The sequence below is a fragment of the Chiloscyllium punctatum genome, chromosome 4 (assembly GCF_047496795.1).
Source record: "Chiloscyllium punctatum isolate Juve2018m chromosome 4, sChiPun1.3, whole genome shotgun sequence".
Classification (NCBI taxonomy): Eukaryota; Metazoa; Chordata; class Chondrichthyes; order Orectolobiformes; family Hemiscylliidae; genus Chiloscyllium; species Chiloscyllium punctatum.
This window is the reverse complement of record NC_092742.1, coordinates 103,210,168-103,231,437: the sequence shown is the minus strand read 5'-3', so window position 1 is coordinate 103,231,437 and position 21,270 is coordinate 103,210,168. Positions and strand designations below refer to the sequence as shown.

The window sequence follows — 21,270 nt, the reverse complement described above, 5'->3', positions numbered from 1 at the left end:
ATTGAACCCACCTCCTCTGACAGCTCATTCCACACACACACACACCACCCTCTGTGTGAAAAGGCTGTCCCTGGGGTCCCTTTTAAATCTTTCTCCTCTCACCTTAATTCTACACCCTCTAGTTTTGGACTGCCCTACCCTGGGGGAAAGATCTTGGCTATTCACCCTATCCATGCCTCTCATTTTATAAACCTCAACCAAGGTCACCCCTCATTGTCCAATGCTCCAGCCTCTTCAGCCTCTTCCTATAGCTCAAACCCTCCAATCCCAGCAACATCCTTGGGGGTAAATCTTTTCTGAACCATTTTAAAGTTTAATGGTATCTTTCCTAACATATAAAAGATCTGTGTATTACTCTTGGTAGTCAGTCAGTACAAACAGTTCAGGTTAACAAAGTGTAGAACACAATGTAGATCTCAATTTGCACTGTAAATCAGACTGCATATGCAAGTCTGAGATAACGTATCAATTTGCATTATTAATGTTGCTAACAAACTTCAAGATACCTGGCGCAACACAGGTGTTCACAGCAGACGGTACATGGACTAATATAAAGAAATCACAAGTTGCAGGTAGCCTGTCTATTCTTAGGTTGGTCAAGTGGATGTAAATACTCAATTCATCCTGGAAAAGGAATGGATTGAGAAATCCAAACAGCATCTGTCTCTCAACTATCACTCAAATTAAAACTGATCAACTGCTCTGGCATATCACAGTTTAGATTAGATTAGATTAGATTACTTACAGTGTGGAAACAGGCCCTTCGGCCCAACAAGTCCACACCGCCCCACTGAAGCGTAACCCACCCATACCCCTACATCTACATCTACCCCTTACCTAACACTACTGGCAATTTAGCATGGCCAATTCACCTAACCTGCACATCTTTGGACTGTGGGAGGAAACCGGAGCACCCGGAGGAAACCGACGCAGACACGGGGAGAACATGCAAACCCCACACAGTCAGTCGTCTGAGGCGGGAATTGAACCCGGGTCTCTGGCGCTGTGAGGCAGCAGTGCTAACCACTGTGCCACCGTGCCGCCCACATTGTTGTTTCCAAGACCTTACTACACATAACAGGATTGCTAGATTTTCCTACCCCCACCTCACCCACAGCAAGAGGTATTAGGTAAAAAGTATTCAACAATCTCTGAGAAACGGTGTTGTGCTATGCAAGTGTCAGTCTATTCTTCCTTTTCCACTCACGGAAATTTCAAATTAGGATATTCCGGGCACCTCCTTCACAGGATCATAGAATCCTTACAGAGCAGAAAGTGGTATCAACTCTCCAAAGAATGTCCCACACAGACTGTGCCCCCAACCCTGTCCCCATAACCCCGCATTTCCCATGGCTACTCTGCCTAGCCTGCACACACCGTGAGGCAATTTGAGCATGGCCAATCCAACTAACCAGCACATCTTTGGACTGTGGGAGGAAACCCACACAGACACTGGGAAGACATGCAAACTCTACACAGTCACCCAAGGCTGGAATCAAACCCAAGTCCCTGGTGTTGTGAGGCAGCAGTGCTAACCACTGAGCCACCTGCTTAAAAGGCAGTGGAGACCTTCAACTCCCTTCAAAAGGCCACAGGCAATGCAAGCCTTCACTACTGCGAATGACTGTCTTTTTTGTGGCTTAATGGATGGAAGTTTGTGAAACGGAGTAGAGGATCAAGCATGATCTAACTGAAAAGGTGAGGTAGGCTTGATGGGCCGCATAGTCTATTCCCATCCCCTAATACCCTGATTCATGAAACTGCAGCACGCCCACCGACAAAGAAATACTTTTGAAAAGAAGAAGGTCTTCTGATCTCGTTCACCAGGCCTGCACTTCAGACAGAGAACGTGAACCTCAACAAATCCCCCTCAGCCAGAGAAATTAATCTCTCATCGACATCAGGATGTGGCCTCTTGCAAACGAGGTCCCAACCAATAGCCTTCGAGGGATCTACCCAGTTCAACACAAATCCACACACCGCAGCTCGATTTCACAACTGTGCTGCAACTCAATTTCCTACCAGCAACGAAAAAACAAGGGACTTGTGTTTATGTAGCACCTTTCACAACAGCTAACACGATACTTTCTCAAGAAAGGAGTCGTCGCAACACGTGGGCCAAGCCACATCGTCCGTTATCGGTCACGTTGGTTCAGGAACGAATACTGGCCCGAGGATACCGACGTACAATACATAGGTGGGCTGTGGGAACCACCCTGCTGCCTTTCTCAAAGGGTGACTGAGCATCACTTTACATCTCTCCTGAGGTTCCAGTTGGGGGGGGGGGGGCCTTGGTTTCACATCTCACTTGAAATCACGTCCATCTCACATCGATACTGCGACGCCCCCACCAGTACTGTACTCTGGCCGCCAGCTCAGATCATTGGCCTCGACAGAGTGGAACGTGAAGCCACAACTCTGTGACTCAGAGGATAGATCTGGGCCATGACTGACACCGTACGTACAGCAAATAATCATGACTAAAATACAATGCAACAAAAGCAGCCCCAAATCTCAATAAGAGCTGCATTCATCAAGGTTGCATCATATGACTTTTCCTGGGTCCAATCAAAAGAAACCTCCAAACAAGTTTCCTTTAATTAGTGAATAAAAAATGTCAAAGAAAATGGCAAAAACGCGTCTTCTTACAAAGTCACCTTCTTTTTAAAATTTCCACCCCCCCTCAACCACCGTTTCCTGCACACAGTGCCTGAGAGTTACTGGACAATTAATGTGAATGAATTGCCACTCTCCGCCAGCATCACACGCACACGCACAGGCATTGAACTCAAGGCTGTGTCTGCGGAGGTGCATTATTGCACAAACTTTGTCTGCTGCTTCAAACTGGAGGCGTGGTCAAGCTCAGCATTTATACCTCACCAAAACATTGCTGGGCACCTCAAAAAACCCTATTCAGAGCAGAGTTTGTTTGGGGGGGGGGGGGACCAGCAGAAGTCACCTCACAAGTCAGCTGCACGGTAAAAGAATAGACAAAAGCCCTTGGACTATCTCTGGAAAAAAAGTGTGATCGGGTCTTCCTGGTTTCTGCCAACCTGCCACCCAGCTGGGTACCATTACACCTAATGGAAGATCACAAAACTGGTTATGGGTCGGGCTTCGAACCACTACCGTCTGACTCAACAGTGAGTTTAGCTACTAGGGTCTAGCAGGGTTGGCCAAGACCCAGTGGAACACACAATGGTTATCTGTTAATCAAGAGACGATTGGATGAGGCCTCGACTGGGTGCAATATATAGGGAACTGGCATTGTACAAACCTTTGACTGGAAAGGTATGAGCCTGCATTCTGTCCAATCAACCTTGTAGCCTCTGATGCTCAACAACCACTAAACCTCGACTTACACTTTGTCACAGCAGTAGAAACCATCTCCCTCCAAATAGAACTTGGCACATCCCAAGCATTTACAGTTAGTAAGATATTTCTGAAAGGAACACCTGTCCCTTCTCTAAAAGGCAAGAGACATGGCATCCAATCCACATACAACCATCTACAAACAGCACAACAGCCAGGCAATCAGATCTCAGCGATGTCAATCTAGGGGGAAATATTGACCAGAACCCCAGGAAGGACACCCTACCTCTGCACAGAGTGTTTATATTCATCTGAGGGGTTGACGGTGCCTTGGTTTGAAGTCTCATTTAAAATGACAAGCTGCATCCTCCTTCCCCACATCGGTGTATGTCACTTGAGAAACGGAATCATTTTCACCTCGAGCAAGAACACCAAGGACCCAATCGACACAACAAAACTAAAGATTGATGGGCTGAATACGATTCAGAAAAGCCTTGTAAAGGATCTGTACATCTTGTGGAAGCGTAGGCAGCACAGAGATACAGAGGGAGAGAGAGAGAGAGAGAGAGAGAGAGACACAGAGAGAGAGAGAGAGGGAGAGAGAGAGAGACAGGTAGACAGACAGACAGAGACACACACAGAAACAACACAGTGAAACACTGCAAAATGAGATAACCCTTTTAAAAGGTGCTTGTGATATTCTATCCACATGTATCTATTGCAGTTCCATTGCATTTAGGCTGACCAATGATGACAGGAATGCTGCTAGTTGCCTGCTCGCTGACCATACGGAGGAATGAGTCACTCACTCTCCCACCTCATGTTTCAGAAAGCCCAGATGCATTCGTTCAGCTGATGTTTACACTCCTGAATTATTACAGTGAAGTTATGATAAACTTGTCCTGAACCTTGGTTAGACCACAGTTGAAGCACAGTTCTGATCTCTTTATTGCTGGAAGGATATAGAGGCACTTGGACGAGTATAGAAAAGACTCATAAGGATGAGAGCAGAAGTAAAAGGATATACTGATTTGTGAAGGTTGAGCCATTTCAGATTCCTTCCTGGAGAAAGCAGAAAGCCAAAGGGTGACCTGACAGAGAGGCTTAAAATCCTTTCACCATTTTATCAGGTAGATGTTGAAAATAGTTACCCACTTGCGGGAATCAAAAATTGGGTGCCTTGAACATAAAGTAACCACTAATAAATTCAATAGGGTTTGTGACGTGAACGCTTAAATACTGCCTTGGGACTCTGCAACAACATGGGATCAATGTGGATTTCACTAGTTTCCTTATTCCCCCCCACCCCCACCCTATCCCAGTCCCAAGCCTCCAACTCAGTACCGCCCTCCTGACCTGTCCATCACCTTTCCCACCTATCCGCTCCATCCTCCTCTCTGACCTATCACCTTCATCCACCTATCACATTCTCAGCTACCTCCACCCCCCCCCCACCCCCCTCTTATTTATCTCTCAGCCTTCCCACCCCACAAGCCTCATTCCTGATGAAGGGCTTATGCCCAAAACGTCGATTCTCCTGCCCCTCGGATGCTGCCTGACCGGCTGTGCTTTTCCAGCACCTCACTCTTCGACTCTGATCTCCAGCATCTGCAGTCCTCATTCTCCTGGAGGGGTGATCATATTGTGATTGAATTTTACATACCATTTGACAGACAGAGGAGTGGGTGCAAAACTAGTCTTTTGAAAGTAAAGCAGATCCAGCTAAAGTATACTGGCAAATTAGATTAACTGAAAGGTCAATAGAGAGGCAGTGGCAGACATCGAGGGATATTTCAGAATACATCGAATTGGTAGATTGCAACGAGAAACAAACATCTGATTGGCTGGAGTCACCACTTGGGACTAACTAAAGACGTGGGGCGGCACAGTGGTTCGATTCCAGCCTCGGGCGACTGACTGTGTTGAGTTTGCACATTCTCCCAGTGTCTGCGTGGGTTTCCTCCGGGTGCTCCGGTTTCCTCCCACAGTCCAAAGATGTGCAGGTCAGGGTGAATTGACCATGCTAAATTGCCCGTAGTGTTAGGTGCATTAGTCAGAGGGAAATGAGTCTGAGTAGATTACTCTTCGGAGGGTCGGTGTGGACTTGTCAGGCCAAAGGGGCTGTTTCCACACTATAGGGAATGTAGTGTCAAATTTAAAGAGAGAAAGCATAGGGCCCAAGGGTGGGTAGCAGATCAGAAGACTGGACGGAACATGGAAAAAATTAATCAGAAGAGTAATGAAGGAAAAACCAGAACACACAAAGAAAAGTTGCCTTAAATTTTTTTAAAAATGGTAAGAATTTCTATCAATATCCAAAAAGGAAGAGAGTTAACAAAGCGAGCATTGGTCCTAAAAACAAAATAGGAGTATGAGGAATTAATAATGGAAAATAAGGAGATTGCAGATGAATAGGGATTTTGCATTGGTCTCCACTGCAGAGGATACATGTTCAGAAATGGAAGGGAAGGAGGGAGTCAGAAAAAAATTACAATTGCGTAAGTGGGGTTCAGCAAATTGTTGGGAGCTGTGGGCTAACATATCTTGGATCATGATGGACTTCAGCTTTAAAAGATGTGATTAGAGAGATAGTTAATGCATCGATTTTAATTGTTCAAAACTCTCTAGATCCAGGAAAGGTTCAACTAAATTGGAAAAGAGAGAATAATATGTGAAAATGTCCATTTTGGCAGGTAGGATAAAAAAGAAGCATGTTCTTAAAATGGTGAAGGATTGCAGAGCTTTGCAGAGTGCATGAAGCAGGTACAGCAAGTAATCAGACAAGCTAATAGAACATCATGTTTAATCGTGAAGGGGGACTGAATGCAAGAGTTTGTGCTTCAGTTACACTAGACATTGACAAGGTCACATCTGGAGTAAGGTGTACACTGTTGGTCTCCTTATTTAAATAAAAAGAGTAAATACATTACAAGTATTCCAGAGGTTTACCAGACTAAAGCCTGGAAAAAGAGTGGCCGGTTATCTTATGAGCTGGGCCTAGGAGATGAAATTGCAGGCTGTGGTGCCAGTCTGGTTCAGGCCCTCTTGACTCAAGCACAGCGGAACGGGCTGCCCCATGCACTCTCGTGACAAAAGTATGCACAGTTGAGACTGGTATTTACTGGGGTTTGGTGGGAGGGGGCGGCGCAAAGGCAAAGGGGGGGTCTAGGTAGGAATATGGATCAGCCATGACATTACTGAGTCCTTGAGCAGGCTAAAGGACTAAGCACAATGCAAGAATACTCCAATAATGAAATGATTCAGCACCGAAGATTTTGACCCATTGTTCTTGTGCTGACTTATTTAAAAAAGAGAGCGCCATCTATTCATCTCAACATCCGATTGTTTCCCACAGCCACACAAATCTTCTTCCATCAAAGAAATTAACCAGTTCCTTTTGAAATTTGCGGCTGAACCTGCTTTCCCTTCCAACGGTACATTCCGGACCACAGCATTAATAGTTGCGGAAAATGCAGCATTCTTCTTCAAGGTGTGTTTTTCTGGCAATGATCGGAATTGCCATTTTCCATCTCAAATTCTGTGCGAATTTTTTTTTGCTGGTACAGTTGTCACAGTACATTCACATCCTTCCTGAATGATCTCCACATACCCAGAGCAAAGGAGAAACATCAGAGAGGTTCAGATTTGACGTCAGAGTTACAAAGAGTGCGCCTACATGAATGCGGGGCTTAGGGTTTAGTGTTGTGGTGAGGATGTGCAGAAGACAGAGGTGCCCTCTTCCGGTAGTGACATTAAACAGAGGTGGGCAAGGTGCCCTGTGTGTGCCTGTCCTAGACCTTGGGCACAATGCCCTGTGTATCTAACCCTCACTGGGCAGGGAGTCACAGAGATCTACAGCACAGAAGAAAGCCCTTTGACCCACTGTGTCCATGCCAATCAAAAGCTACCTAACTATTCTAATCTCAGTACTTCTGGCAATATTATGAGGGTTTCTGCCTTCACGAGCCTTTCAGTCAGCAAGTTCCCACCATGTTCTGGTGAACAAGTGTTTTCTAACAGAGATGTACAACACGGTAAACAGGCCCTTCAGTCTGACCAGATATCCCAACCCAATCTAGTCCCACCTGCCAGCACCCAGCCCATATCCCTCCAAACCCTTCCTATTCATATACCCATCCAGATGCCTTTTAAATGTTGCAATTGTACCAGCCTCCACCACATCCTCTGGCAGCTCATTCCATCCTCTGTGTGAAAAAGTTGCTCCTTAGGTCTCTTTTATATCTTTCCCCTCTCACCCTAAACCTACGCCCTCTGCACTAACTCACCCCAGGGAAAAGACCTTGTCTATTTACTCTATCCATAAGCCTCATGATTTTATAAACCTCTATAAGGTCACCCCTCAGCCTCCAACACTCTAGAGAAAACAGCCCCAGTCTGTTCGGCCTCTCCCTTTGGCTCAAATCGTCCAACACTGGCAACATCCTTGTAAATCTTTTCTGAACCCTTTAAAGTTTCACAACTCCTCTCAACTTTCTGCCCCTTACATTAAATCTACACCCTTGGTCACCAATTCCCCCATTAAAGGGAAGGTTTCTGTCCATCCTATCTATGCCCTTTATGTTGCCTCACATTATGGGCGGCACGGTGGCAAACATTGCTGCCTCACAGCGCCAGAGACCCGGGTTCAATTCCTGCCTCAGGCGACTGACTGTGTGGAGTTTGCACATTCTCCCCGTGTCTGCGTGGGTTTCCTCTGGGTGCTCCGGTTTCCTCCCACAGTCCAAAGATGTGCAGGTCAGGTGAATTGGCCATGCTAAATTGCCCGTAGTGTTAGGTAAGGGGTAAATGTAGGGGTATGGGTGGGTTGCGCTTCGGCCCAACAAGTCCACACCGACCCGCCAAAGGGCCTGTTTCCACACTAAGTAATCTAATCTAAATAACTTTATATATCCCAATCACGTCCCCTCAGCTCTAAGGAAAACAATTTGAATCTATCCAATCACTCTTCATACCTGAAACTCTCCAGCCCAGGCAACATCCTGGTAAATTCCCTCTGCAGCCTCTCCAGTGCTATCACATCCCTCCAATAAGGTGGATTCCCAAACTTTCGAACCAACCCAATCAGAACTGTTATCGTACAGGTGAGATTTGAACTCCGATCCTCAGAGATAGGGGATACCAGCACTGTGCCACAAGAGTCTCCTAAATGAACCAGATGGGATTTTCCAACCATTGAGAATGGTTTCATGGTCATCACTGCACTCTCAATTCCAAATTTTTATTAAATTCAAATTTTGACCAGACCAATTTAGGATATCTGGTTGGCATGGACGAGTTGGACTGAGGAGTCTGTTTCAGAGCTGTCCATCTCTATGACTCCACCATCAGCTGTGGCACATTTAAACCTGAGTCCTCAGAACATACCTGGGTCTCTAGATTAATAGTCTAGTGATAACACCATTAGGCAAACGCCTCCCTGTGGTATCCAGAAATCAATAGTCCCCAGATAAGGGACGTACCAAATATTAAACTAATAAGAACAGGTACTACACTTGATCTTAGCCAAAATGCTGAGAAAGGTTCCAAAACTGCACATGATACTCTGTGTCCAGATTAGAGTGGTGCTGGAAAAGCACAGTTCAGGCAGCACCCGAGGAGCTGGAAAACCAGAACGCTTTATCAGGTGCCCTTCACATGACACTCTGACCTAAGCAATGTTTTATACAGCGTTAGCAAAGTCTCCCTACACCCCGCCTCAACTAATAAAGGCAGGTCTACCATCTGCCTTCTTAACCACTCTATCCAACTTGACGGCGCCATTAAAAGGCAGCCACTGTAAAAACTTCTCACTGTACTCTTGTACAAGTGACTATGAAGGATGTTTAATTCAATTACCCACCTGTACTGATACCTTAAGGGACCAGAGTAAATGCACACCAAGGTTCCCATGATCCTCTGTGCTTCCCAGGGTGCTCCAGTTCATCATGTGTTCCCTTGTTTGTCCCAAAGTGCTTCAACCCACACTTATTCAGATTGAATCAATTTCTCTCTGATCGGCACATCTATACCTTTCTACGATTTACCACCCGCCAATTGTCATCTGCGAACTTACCGATCAACCTTGTGATGCTCAAGTCTCTGAACTACTAAAAACCACAAAACAGCAAAGGCAACAAACACTGACCACTGAGGGACTCCATTCCACAAAGACTCCCCATCAGGGTGAGGGGGAACCCTCAACCATCACCCTCTGCTTCCTGACACTCAGCCAATCACAGATCCAATTTGCCAAATTTCCTTGGCTCTTCCCATTAGTGCCCAGTGTGCCCACCCCCACATCTGGGCATTGTGTCCCTCACCCCCCCCCCCCCCCCAACTCCCAGATATCAGGCAAGAGCATCTCTCCCCCCATCCTCATGTATCTCCCCCAGACTCTTGGGTAAGGGGGGCCCTGGAACAGCTCGGGGGGGGGGGGAGATACCGTGTACCCCCGCTCCCCAGAGCCTCCCCCTGTGTATCTCCTCCACCTCCCAGCTCACTGGGTGCCACATCCCCCCCCCATGCTGTGATATTCACTAACAGAGAGTGAAAACAGAGTCAACGCAGCAATGAACTCAACGTGATCAGCCTGGAGAGGGCAGAGGAAGTTGCAAAGCACGCAGTGCAAGTTCCCCCAGCCTGTCCTCCTCCTCTCTCTCTCTCTAATCCAAATACTCCCAAACCCTTAAAAGGAAACAGCTCCCCTTGCCCAGTTCACTGCAGTCAATCTGCCTGCAAATCAGGTGCTTGTAGTACGGGCACGGGATCTTCACGCATCTTTGAACAGTGCTACATAGAGCTACTTCCTCCGCCCGCCTGGTTACCCCCCACCCCCCCAAAAAAAAACAACCCGACCCTCCAAAATTCACATATTAGTACCAAAGCAGTCTCCCATGCACAAATGTACAGTGAACCCAGAGGAGGCCCTGCATTGACATAGCGCCGGGCTGTTGCTCATAACATGCTGAGGGCGAAAGGTCCACGTTGGGTGCAAAAGAAACTTCCTGCTCCCACCCCATTCCCTCCCCCCTCAATCGGTTGTACATTTGACAAGCTGCTGTCCCAAGAGCCATCTTAAAAGTGAACATTGCATCGCATTAAAGCGGCGTTACTTTGTGCAAAGGGGGAAAAAAACACGTTATATAAGAATCAATCCCCGTTCACAGAGAGAGAGAGAACCCAAAATCTCAACAAGATTAGAATCTCAGATCGCACCAGCGTGCGAGAACTTCTCTCTCTCTCTCTCACACACACGGAGGGGGTGGTCACAGTGGTGTAGGAGGAGGAGGACCTGAGTGGAAAGGGGAAACAAGTCATACCTGAGGCAAGCCCAGAGCCAGACGAACAAGCCTTGGAAAAATAAATGCAATCAGCAGCAGCAACAACACCTCCACCTCCTGTATAGTCAGCCACCTCCCCAACCCCATTCACTCTTTCGCTCATTAAGTGCTGCTGCCCCCGCCTCTGTGCACCATCGCAATGCTGTGGCGAGCTTGCATCTGACAGGCTGAGTCATAGAGTTTACCTCATCGCGGGCTGAGAGAAAACACACACACACAGAGACTGCAAGCGACATTACAATTGCACAATCATGAGCGTTTTTGCAGCATCCCTCAGCACCTCTCCCAAATCCCTTCACTCTGAATGCAACAAAACCAACACTGTTCTTTTTTGGTGGAGGAACATTCCACCTCTCCCAATCCCACGCACAAACGGCCCTGGGCTCTCTTATTTCCTGTTGGGCCGACCGACCGACCGAAAGCGATTAATACTCCCCTCCCCAATGGCACGCAGCGCCTTTAAATCCTGTCAATACACCGGGACTTTCCACAGGGTTGCAGACTCGCATGGGGGGTTTTTAACCAGGAAGAGCGAGGTCAGTCTGAAAATGAAAGCTTTCAAGAGTTTTATGTCGCGTCAACCTGGTGTCTGTCTCTCCTCTTTGCAAAAATAAAACTTTGCACGGGGGGGAATCTAAAGCAACTTTTTTTTTGGTGGTGGGGAGGGGAAAGCAAAAGAACCAGGCCGTTTGCAATGCAAAGAAGACCAAACGTTTCCAGCGTTGAAAGGCTGGGGGGGGTGAAAACGGAGATGTAATTGGTCTCCCTCCCCCAGTTTTCTGGCTGCAAACTGCAGGGGGGTCACCTGCTCACGTCAATTTCAACACCAGGCCGAGGAAACTGAGCACCGCACTGACCATCCCTCTCCAACTCTCACACGCACTCACAGAAGGGACAAGAGCACACACGGGCGGTCTTTATATATATAAAACACAATCAAAACACAACAAATACCAAACTTCTGTAACTTACTCAGGCCAGAGTGTTTGCTTGGTTTTTTTTCTCCAACCCCCTCCCTCTCCTTTTGCAAAATCGCCCAGCAGTTTCTCAATCCAGAACTTTTTTTTCCTCCAAATTTCGCCTTGCAAACTGTTGGTGGCTCACTTCCTAGTTAAGAAACTACGTCTTCATAAAAGTTATGCACTGACGTCAGAACCCAGCCTGTCAGCAGATCACCACCACTTTGTTTTTTTTAATACAAAAGAAGTGGCTTTTTTTTTTGGAAATGGGATCTCTTGCTTTTAAATACCTCCCCCCAACCAGAACTAAAAGGACTTTTTTTTTCTGCCCTTTCCTGTGTCTGAGGCAGGACTTGTTCCCTGGGAGGGAGGAGGAGGAGGAGGAGGAGGAGGGGGGAGTTGCATTTGCTATTTCACAACTTGGACTTGCACACGTTGCATGAAAAGGGTCGACACTGGTAAACTGGTTGCAAGTAACTGCCTCACGTTGGCGAGTGTGTTTGCTTTATAACTGGCTGGGAGGGGAATCTGCAACACTGCTGGACAGTACTTGAGGTTTCTCTGGGGGAAGGGAGGAGAGATGGGGTTATGTCTGCGACTAAATTGCACTGGGTGTCAAGTTTCCGGGGGAAGGGTTGACTTTTTTTTTGCCCAGAGGGAGTTGATCGTGTTTTGAATTGGGGTGAATGTAAAAACCAGTTGCTGGAGGGCGGAGCGGGGGCGTTTTAATTTACCCCAAAAAAGGGAGCGTAAACAGGGTGGGGTTTCAGTTCCAACAGAAAAGTAGGATTGCAGGATTGTGACCTGTTGGTTGCAGAGAGAACGCAGCTGCTGTCTGTGTTGATCTGTCTCTCTCTCTCTACACTAAGCTGTGATTCTAGGATCACTGTGGTGTGGCAAGAGAAAATACTACTCAGCAGATCAGACTCTGAACGTTTCCTCCCCAGGCTCCTGACCCCAGGTTACACGGTTACCCCCGAAGGAAGAATTATGTAGTTTATTCCAGGGAAGGTCTGGGTTCTGTTCTGTTTTGCTCTGTCTGTCTGGATCGGAAACGTTCGGGGCGGGAAGGGGGTGAATTGCCTTGTTCAGCCCATCTTTATCATGAGTAAATATTGTCAATTTCTAATCTAGAATTCACAGTTTTATTAATGTGGTTGCACTTTATTTTGATAGGACCCGGATGCAGCTCGTAAATTCCGGCTGAGGTGGGAGTTTGTGTACACCCATGTGCCTGTTAAAAGGTTGCTATTAATGGGGCTTGTCTTAAACACCAATATAAAAGGGAAGGTGAGTGGGTGCACTCTTTTACACAGGATTATACGTGTGGATGTGTCTTTATTTTCTCGCCCTGTTGCTGGGGCTGGTGAGTAAGATGTTAATTTAAATGTTTCTGCGGATTGGAGAGATTATGTGTGTGAGAAATGGCACCTGAAGTGAATTGTTGATGTGCAAATGGGATGTGGTGAATTGTAAGTTGTCGTACTGTCTAAATGCCTGGCCTCTATTCTGGGAATATTGAGTGGACAGCCTGTAGCAATTGCCTTGAGACCTCACCTGAGCACCTTCACACCAACCAGGCAATAGAACCACATCCAGCACAACACTCCCTCCACCGTTGATACTCTGTAGCAGTGTGGACTGTTTACAATTCGCATTTCCAAACTCTCAAACCTACCTGTGTGGACAGAGGCACCACTACCTGCACATTTGCCTCCAAGGTACTCACCATCTTGAGTTGGAAGTGTATCAGTGCTGGTGTTCCCTCCTCTTCTCTCCCCCCCCCCCGAAGGCATTGTGGGTCAATCGACAGTGCACAGGCTGCAGCGGTTCAAGAAAGCAGCTCATCCCCAGTTTCTCAGGGTCAGCTAGGGACGGGCAATCAATGCCGGGCCAGGCAGTGACGCCCATGCCCCGTAAACAAATTTAAAAACCATTTTGTTCCCTATCTGTTGAATCCATCTCCCTCCCTGTCAGCTGTTGTTGACTGACTGAACCAGGCTGGAACCCTGCTGGCACGTTTGATGAACTTTCAACTGCAGGTCTGCTCTCTCTCACTGAGACTGTTAATTTTTCACCACTGTAAACCACCCAAGCCCACAGTTTCCTCGGCCATTCTATAGCTGCAATCTTTTAAACTTGGCTATTCCAATACACTCCTGGGTGGGGTCTCCTAAATCTCGTCCACTTGCGCCTGTGCCCTGACTCTCGCTGGGAGTTCACTGTCTTACATAGGCTCCTGGTTAACCAACGCCACCTTTTTGTTTGTTCTGGCATTCTCAAGTCCCTCCATGCCCTTACCCCTCTCTATTGTCCCGTAATCTCTGCCAGTCCCGCGATGCTCTCCTACTTCTCAAGATTGAAGATTGTGCCCCTGACCCCCTTAGACTGGACTGGACTTCCCCGACCAGAGAAAATACAATGGCACAGGTCGTCAGGAGAATAGGTTGTGAAGAGGAGACAGGGAGGCTGCAAAGGATAGAGACAGGTGAGTGAGTTGGCAGGTGGAATGTAGTGGGAGGGGGATTATGAGCTCATGCACTTCAACAGGAAGATTAGAAAATCAGCATTATTGAGAGAGACATTGCAGAATCTGAGCTACGGGGGATTTGGGCTTCTGGGTACATGGATCACAAAAGTTTGTATGCAGGCACAACAAGTGGTAAGGAAGAGCTGCTGTTTATCGTAGGGAAATGGGAGATAAAATAGTTATGTAGGACAATGGTGAGATTGCATTTGGAATACAGCGTACATTTTATGTCAGAAAGGCGTGTGTGTGTGTTACAGCCAGTTCAATGAAGGTTGACTCTATCAATTACTTTTTTTTTATTTATGTAGGGCTGGGTGTGGGAAGATTAGATATGTTGGGTCTGTTTTCATTGGAGTTTAGAAACTTAGAGAGATAATCTTGTTGAAACATACAAGATCCTGAGGGAACTGGACATGGTGGATGGTGAGAGGATATTTCATCTTGAGGAACAGACTGGAACCAGGGGCTAGAGTGGTGCTGGAAAAGCACAGCCAGTCAGGCAGCATCCGGGTTTCCTGCTCCTCGGATGCTGCCTGACCTGCTGTGCTTTTCCAGCACCACTCCAATCCAGACTCTGATTTCCAGCATCTGCCATCCTCACTTTTGTCTTAAACTTCTGTTTAAAAGTGATGAAGTGGCTTGGGTGTGGGGGACGTCATTGAATACCTTTTAAGGCAGAGGTTGAGATATTCTTGACTGTTAAGATAGTCCAAGGTTATGGAGGGTCAGGAAGTAAACACTACAATCCGATCAGCCATGATTTTCTTGAATGGCAGCAGACCAGGCTGGAGGGGCTGAATGGCCTACCCTAGTGATAACTCATACATACAGATAGTTTTTAGTGGGAGGTCTGACTGATTTTGCTGATAGCTCAAATTGCTGTGAGCTATTGGAACTTGTTCTGATTGAGAATATATCAGCCAAATGACGTAACTGTGTAATAAATAAGTGTAACATGTACACTTATCCTTTCTGAAATAAAATGTCTGCTGTATTCCAGGTACAATCTCAATCTGTTTGTGTTCCACTTTTATCACCCATTCCCTTGCAATAAACAGCAGCCCTTCCTTACCACTGGTTGTGCCTGCATACTAACTTTTGTGATCCATGTACCTGGACGTCCAGGGGAAATGGAGAGTAACAGAGTAGGTGAATGGGTCTGAGTGGGATACTGTTCAGAAGGTCAGTGTGTGGACCTGTTCGGCCAAATGGCCTGTTTCTACACTGTCGGCATTCTATGGTTTCTATGAAGTACTCTAATTACAAACCTTTTAGAACTTCAAATTGCAAACAAGGAATGGAAACAGTTGTTTTGGTTCAAGGGCTAGAACTTCTGACCTGACACTTAGAGAAATTGTATTGCATTTTCCATAAGCCTGAGCATTGCGGCTAATTACATGCTTTTGATATGTCCTCCCTGTTAAAATTTCTGAAACAAGGCATTGCAAAGTGTTGGGTCTGATACCTATTTCTGAACACCAGGGCAGCTCCTTGTCTCCTCCTCTGACGGATCTAGATGGATCTTCTGAATTGAGCTGAGGGAGGGTCTTACGGGGTGTTGCCCCTTGAAGGATGTCCCCACTTGAATTGGAGTTCATCTTTTTTTTTTAAAAAGTAGCTGATACCCCTTCACGGAGCAGTGTGCTGAGTGGGGTGTGTAATTAGCAGGGGTGGCTGGATGGGGAGGAGAGTTGGAGGGGAGGCAGTGAGGGAATGTGTGCCCCTGAGGGAGAGGGGAAGATGGGATAGTGACATTGAGATAGTGATGGGGACCAGATGGATACGGAGTGCAGTTGCATGTGAGAGCCCTGAGCCCCTTTCTCTGGCAACTCCCCATTGTAACCCAGAGCAAACAAGCAAAGGGTGGTTGGGCGGTGGGGGGGGAGAATGTTAATCAAATTGTTGGCAGCAGAGAGTTTGGGTGATACATCCCCTTTCTGCACCATAGGATGGAGATTGACACTTGCTGCACTGAATGGAGTGGCAGCGTTGTAGCAAATCGGACATACTGTTAGGAACGTGTCCCCAAAATGTTCAGCTGTGCTTATATTTTCAACATGTTTGATAATATTGAGGTTGGAGGACATTGACCTCGTGAAGGACCTGGAGGTGTCCATGCAAGAATATCACCAGTAACATGTGAATGTACATGTTAGCAGCAGGATTGCACTGGCCACTTGGTCCCTCCAGCCCGATACCCCATTCAGTAAGATGATGACTACCCCACATTTCTGCAGCCCCGCTGTATTTCGGGCCGACACGTAAAGACAGGCAACAATTAGGAGGCAGGTGGTGCTTTTGCATTCACTTGAATTGGACTGGAATATCACATGTGAAAAGGACTGTTATGGATGAGCCCAGGAAAAGTGGCATTGCTTTTAAAATTTTAAGAATTGCCGTTTTAGAACTGAGGAGGGGAGCCTTTTTCTGTCCGAGCATTGTCTGACTCTGGAAGTCTGCCTCCAAAGCTAATGAGGATGAAGGTATGAATGTCGGAACCAGGGTAGGCCAGTCAGCGCTTTGAGCTCATTCCACCATCAAAGGGGAGGTGGCTAGAAAGTCACAACAATGAAACCAACCGGACCACCTGGAACCGCAGAAGACAATGACAAAAACACGAACAGCCCTGTCGACCATGCAAAGTCCTCCTAACCGACATCTGAGGGCTAGTACTGAAATTGGGAGAGCTGTCTCACAGACTAATCAAGCAACAGCCCAACATAGGCATTCTTACGGCATCATATCTTACAGATAACACCCCAGACACCACCATTACTGTCCCTGGATATGTCCTGTCCCACCCGCAGGAGGGACCCAGCAGAGGTGGTGGCACAGCGGGATATAGTCGGGAGGGAGTTCCCTGGGAGTCCTTGACATCAACTCCAGGTGCCATGAAGTGTCAGGTTTAACCTTCAGGTTAAACATGGGCAAGGAAACCTCTTACTGGTTACCACGTACTGTCCTCTTTCAGCTGATGAATCAGTACTCCTCAATGTTGAACAACATTTGGAGGAAGCGCTGAGGGTGGCAAGAGCACAATATGTACTCTGGGTGGGGGATTTCAATGTCCACCACCAAGAGTGGCTCAGCAGCAGCATCACTGATCGAGCTGGTTGGGTCCTTAAGGGTATAATTCCCAGACTGGGTCTGTGGCAGCTGGTGAAGGAACCAATAAGAGGAAAAAACGTACTTGACTTCATCCTTGCTGCAGCCGGCAGGTGAGTATCGGTAAAAGTGACCACCGCACAGTCTTTGTGGAGACGAAGTCCTGCCTTCCCATTGAGAATAACCTCCATTGTGTGCTGTGTGGCACTATCCCCGCACTAAATGGGACAGACTTTGAACTGATCTAGCAGCTCAACACTGGGTATCCATGAGGCACTGGGGCCATTAACAGCAGCAGAATTGTATTCCAGTACAATCTGCAACCTCGTGGCCTGGGATGACCCCACTCAACCATTACCATCAGGCCAGGGGATCAACTCTGGTTCAATGGAGAGTGCAGGAGGGCATGCCAGCAGTATGTTATAGACAGGTCAAGTCAATGTTGAAATTAGCCATGAACATAATGACCGAGGACTCTTAGGACTGAGGTAGTCTGATTGCAACCTTAATCACACTTTCCTGTCAGTGCCTTCAAGCCACTTGTAAGTCAAAACTCTGTCCATCACCCCCTTATATACATTCAATGAGCCAGCATCCACTGCTGTCGGTGGAAGAGAATTCCACACACCAACGACCCTCCATGTTAAATAGGAGCTCTGCCCATCTCCAGAGTTCAATATGTCCCCAATGGGAGTGGCAAGATGGGACATAGCCTCTGATTCCAGCATCAAAACCCCTCCAGATCCTGTGATTCAATAAAATCACCTTCTTTCTTCTAACCCCCGACGGATACAGGCCCAAACTGTAAAGACTTTCTCTTTGTAAGAGAAACCCTATGTCCCAAGAGTCAGTTGAGGGCATCTTCCCTGAAATGTCTTCTACGTAGGTTTGTCCGTCCTTTAATAAAGTGTCCAAAACTGTATTGTGGCCCTCCCGATGTGGTCTCATCAAAGGCCTGTACCGCTGTAGCCAGGTGTGTGTGTGCTCTGATATACCACCTCCCTTACCATAAAGACAACCTTCCATTTGCCTTTCCAATTATTTGCTATACCTGCGGGTATTTTGTAACTGAGGGGTACTGGAGCCTTTCTCTCTCCATTTAAATAACATTCTGCTTTTCCATTCTTCCTCCCAGTTCTCATTTATTCCCACTTTTTTTGTGCCACTTCTCCCTCATTCAATCTGCCCAGATCCCTTTGTATCCTCCTTCTTTTCTGTCCTCAGCAAATTTGACTACAGTGCGGTCAGTCCCTTCGCCCACGTGATAAATATAGGTTGTAAACAGTTGAGGCCCCAGTGCTGATCCCTCTGGTGCCAATCCCCAATTCTTGTGCTTGAGCAGTCTTCTGTACATGGGAATGTATTCCCCCAAAACCTTGAAGTCTCGTCCAGCTCCTCAATCTTTTTCCAAGATGGCGGCAGAGTAGGACTCCTCTGTTGGAGCTCATCTGCTCAATCCTTCCTTTTTGTTTCCTACACATGGTTTTTTTTTCCTTTCTTCTTCCTCCCTTGAGTGAAGTCAGCACGGACTCCTGGCCTTGAGTTGAAGCTTGGCAAGGTCTGGAGGCTAGATGCCAGTGCAGTCTGGATCGGAAGGACTGTTTTTAGATTCCCTACAGCGTGGAAACAGGCCATTTGGCCCAACAAGTCCACATGAACCCTCCACAGAGTAACCCACCCAAACCCATTCCACTACCCTGTATTTACCCCTGACTCATGCACCTAGCACTCTGGGCAATTTAGCACGGCCAATTCACCCTGACCTGCCCATCTTTGGACTGTGGGAGGAAACCGGAGCACCCGGAGGAAACCCACGCAGATACGGGGAGAATGTGCAAACTCCACACAGACAGTCACTCAAGGCAGGAATCGAACCTGGGACCCTGGCGCTGTGAGGCAGCAGTGCTAACTACTGAGCCAACGTGCCGCCCTGTTATTCTAAACTCTTTATTTATTTTTTTTGCTAAATTCCTATGACTTTGTACCTAAGACAGCATGTAGATCTGTAAATGCTAGACTCTATTTCTTTCTACTTCTAAATTTTTTTCCTCAGGACTTGTACTTCAGAATCTGTTCCTAAGTGGCGACAGAGAAACTTTTTGCTGTACTCATGTCAGTTCGTGAGACAAAGTTCATTCTAATCCGAGTTACCTTTTCATATGGCACCTTATCAAATGTCTTGCTGAGATCCAGGTGGTTTGTTCAGTGGTCTCAGTTTAGGAGCAGGAACAAAATACTGGGGAAAGCAAACCAAAGTTTGAGATTTTTTTTGTTTGGTTTGTTAATTGCAGATATTTACCCAATTCTTCTGGTTTTAACAGATACCTTTCGTAGAAACAAGCCAATTGTGTCCATTCCAGTGCCTCACTTCAGCGAGTATTATAAACCCAGTCAATTTTCACTGTCCAAATGGCATCGATTCAACAAGTCGTATTAAACTCTCGGCCAGGTGAGTGTCATTTGAGCAATCCATTAACTCACTTCCCTGACACCAGTTTTAAATGGTTATTTTAAAATATGCGGTTTTATCCAGGATTTAAACAAAAGAAAAGGAACACCTTGGTCAAAGTGGTAGGTTTTAAGGCGCGGCACGTGTGTCATTGAACTGCAAGATGGCCAACAAAGATGGACACCAGTGCATGCAACATGGTGGCTGTGACAGAGTCTCCTGACTGCCCCCCCCCCCTGCTAATGGGGGAGGGGGAGACTTTGCCCTGCTCCCCCTTGCTGCTGGCCACTATAATCTCACTGTCCTCCCTCCTCCTCCTCCCTGCGTCACTTACCACTTTGGTCTGAGCACGTTAAGCCACTGTGCCACCTAGTGGTGACATCGGCAAGATGGAGTGGACTGTTGAGGAAGATCTCCAAAGTTGGGGGGGGGGGGGGGGGGGGGGAAGAACACTGGTGGACTTTAAATTCAATTAATAACGCACAGAATCTGGAATTGAAAGTAATGGTTGCCACAAAACTATCATTGTTTTGACAATCCATCTGGTTCACTAATACCCTTCAGGGAAGGAACTCTGCCTACATGTGACTCCAGCCTGGCAGAAAGGCAGTTGACTCTTGGCTGCCCTCACCGGCATCTGAGTTCAACTGGTAATGAGGGATGACTTGCCAGCAACATCACACACCATGGAAGAGTCTTTAAAGAACTGGATGTAATAGATCATTCGGAGCAGGAAGAAATCTCCCTGGTGTCCTGGCCAATATTTGTCCCTCTGTCAAAATTGGCAAAATAGATTATCAAATCACTGTTGACTTCCTGTTTGCGGGAGCATTCTGTGCACAAATAGATCACCACATTTGCCACATTATAGTAGTACCTATACCATTAAACACAAGTTGGTTCTAAAGCATGTTGAAAGCATCCTGAGATTGTGAGGAGTGCTATATAAATGAAAGTTTTCCATTTCCAGTAACCTATTTATGCAAAAGGCAAGATCATTGTAATCTTCCAGACCATTGGGCTGCTGCTCTCATTAGAAGGACAACTGGTGATGAATTAACCTGGGGATCACCATGCCTTGGGCAAGGGGAGAGGTTGAGAAGGAGATTCCTCCTGGTAACCACAGCTGATGCTGAAATTGAACCTGCGCTGTTGGAATTGCTGTGTATTGTCATCCAACTAACTGAGCTGACCAACTCTTGAGAGTAATTTGGTCACACTACTTCTTCATCCAATCAGCTGTCCATTAGGAATTCTGTGTTACAGCATCTTGTGTGGTTGTAGCTGTGACCCTGCATTCCGGTTTCTGTCTACTTGGTAACCCCTCTTGCTGATCTAGGCTATTCTGGCCCATTCTTGCCATCCCCGCTGCATGCTGGTTAATTTGGTCAAGCCAGAGCAGTATTTTTGTATTGGTGCCTGATACAAACTTCTACCCTGCACTTGACCCCTCAGTGCTCTATCAGATCAGAATATCAAGGTGAAAGGCCTGCATGAGAGTGCAGTAGCTGATATCCCGGGCACTTGTCAGTGCATTCAGCATAAACCCTGATCTAAAGAAGTGGGCTCCCTCTT

General features: G+C 46.9%; 2 protein-coding genes and 1 pseudogene across 16 annotated transcripts in view; 1 reads left to right on the top strand and 2 right to left on the bottom strand.

Moving 5' to 3' along the window:
* mideasb (mitotic deacetylase associated SANT domain protein b) overlaps positions 1 to 11,916 on the bottom strand; it is an 83,573-nt gene extending 71,657 nt beyond the window's left edge. For 3 of the 5 annotated variants that reach the window (XM_072569442.1, XM_072569441.1, XM_072569447.1), the window contains exon 1: positions 11,625 to 11,916. The gene's annotated coding sequence lies outside the window, so the exon portion shown is untranslated. Of the gene's footprint in view, positions 1 to 3,598; positions 3,617 to 10,631; positions 10,704 to 11,624 lie in introns of those variants that run through there. The other 2 variants (XM_072569443.1, XM_072569445.1) reach the window with 2 other exon arrangements.
* LOC140476645 (U2 spliceosomal RNA) lies at positions 8,697 to 8,855 on the bottom strand (annotated as a pseudogene).
* Positions 11,917 to 11,960: 44 nt separating the features above from the next.
* The window catches only part of ptgr2 (prostaglandin reductase 2), a 49,979-nt gene continuing 40,669 nt past the window's right edge, over positions 11,961 to 21,270 (top strand). For 6 of the 11 annotated variants that reach the window (XR_011960523.1, XR_011960524.1, XR_011960525.1 and 3 more), the window contains exons 1-3: positions 12,004 to 12,101; positions 12,788 to 12,901; positions 19,568 to 19,695. Coding sequence is in view for 8 of the 11 variants with exons in the window: in XM_072569456.1 (XP_072425557.1) it covers positions 19,656 to 19,695 (40 nt within the window). In the remaining 3 variants the exon portion in view is untranslated. Of the gene's footprint in view, positions 12,106 to 12,147; positions 12,167 to 12,327; positions 12,623 to 12,787; positions 12,902 to 19,567; positions 19,696 to 21,270 lie in introns of those variants that run through there. The other 5 variants (XM_072569450.1, XM_072569453.1, XM_072569451.1 and 2 more) reach the window with 5 other exon arrangements.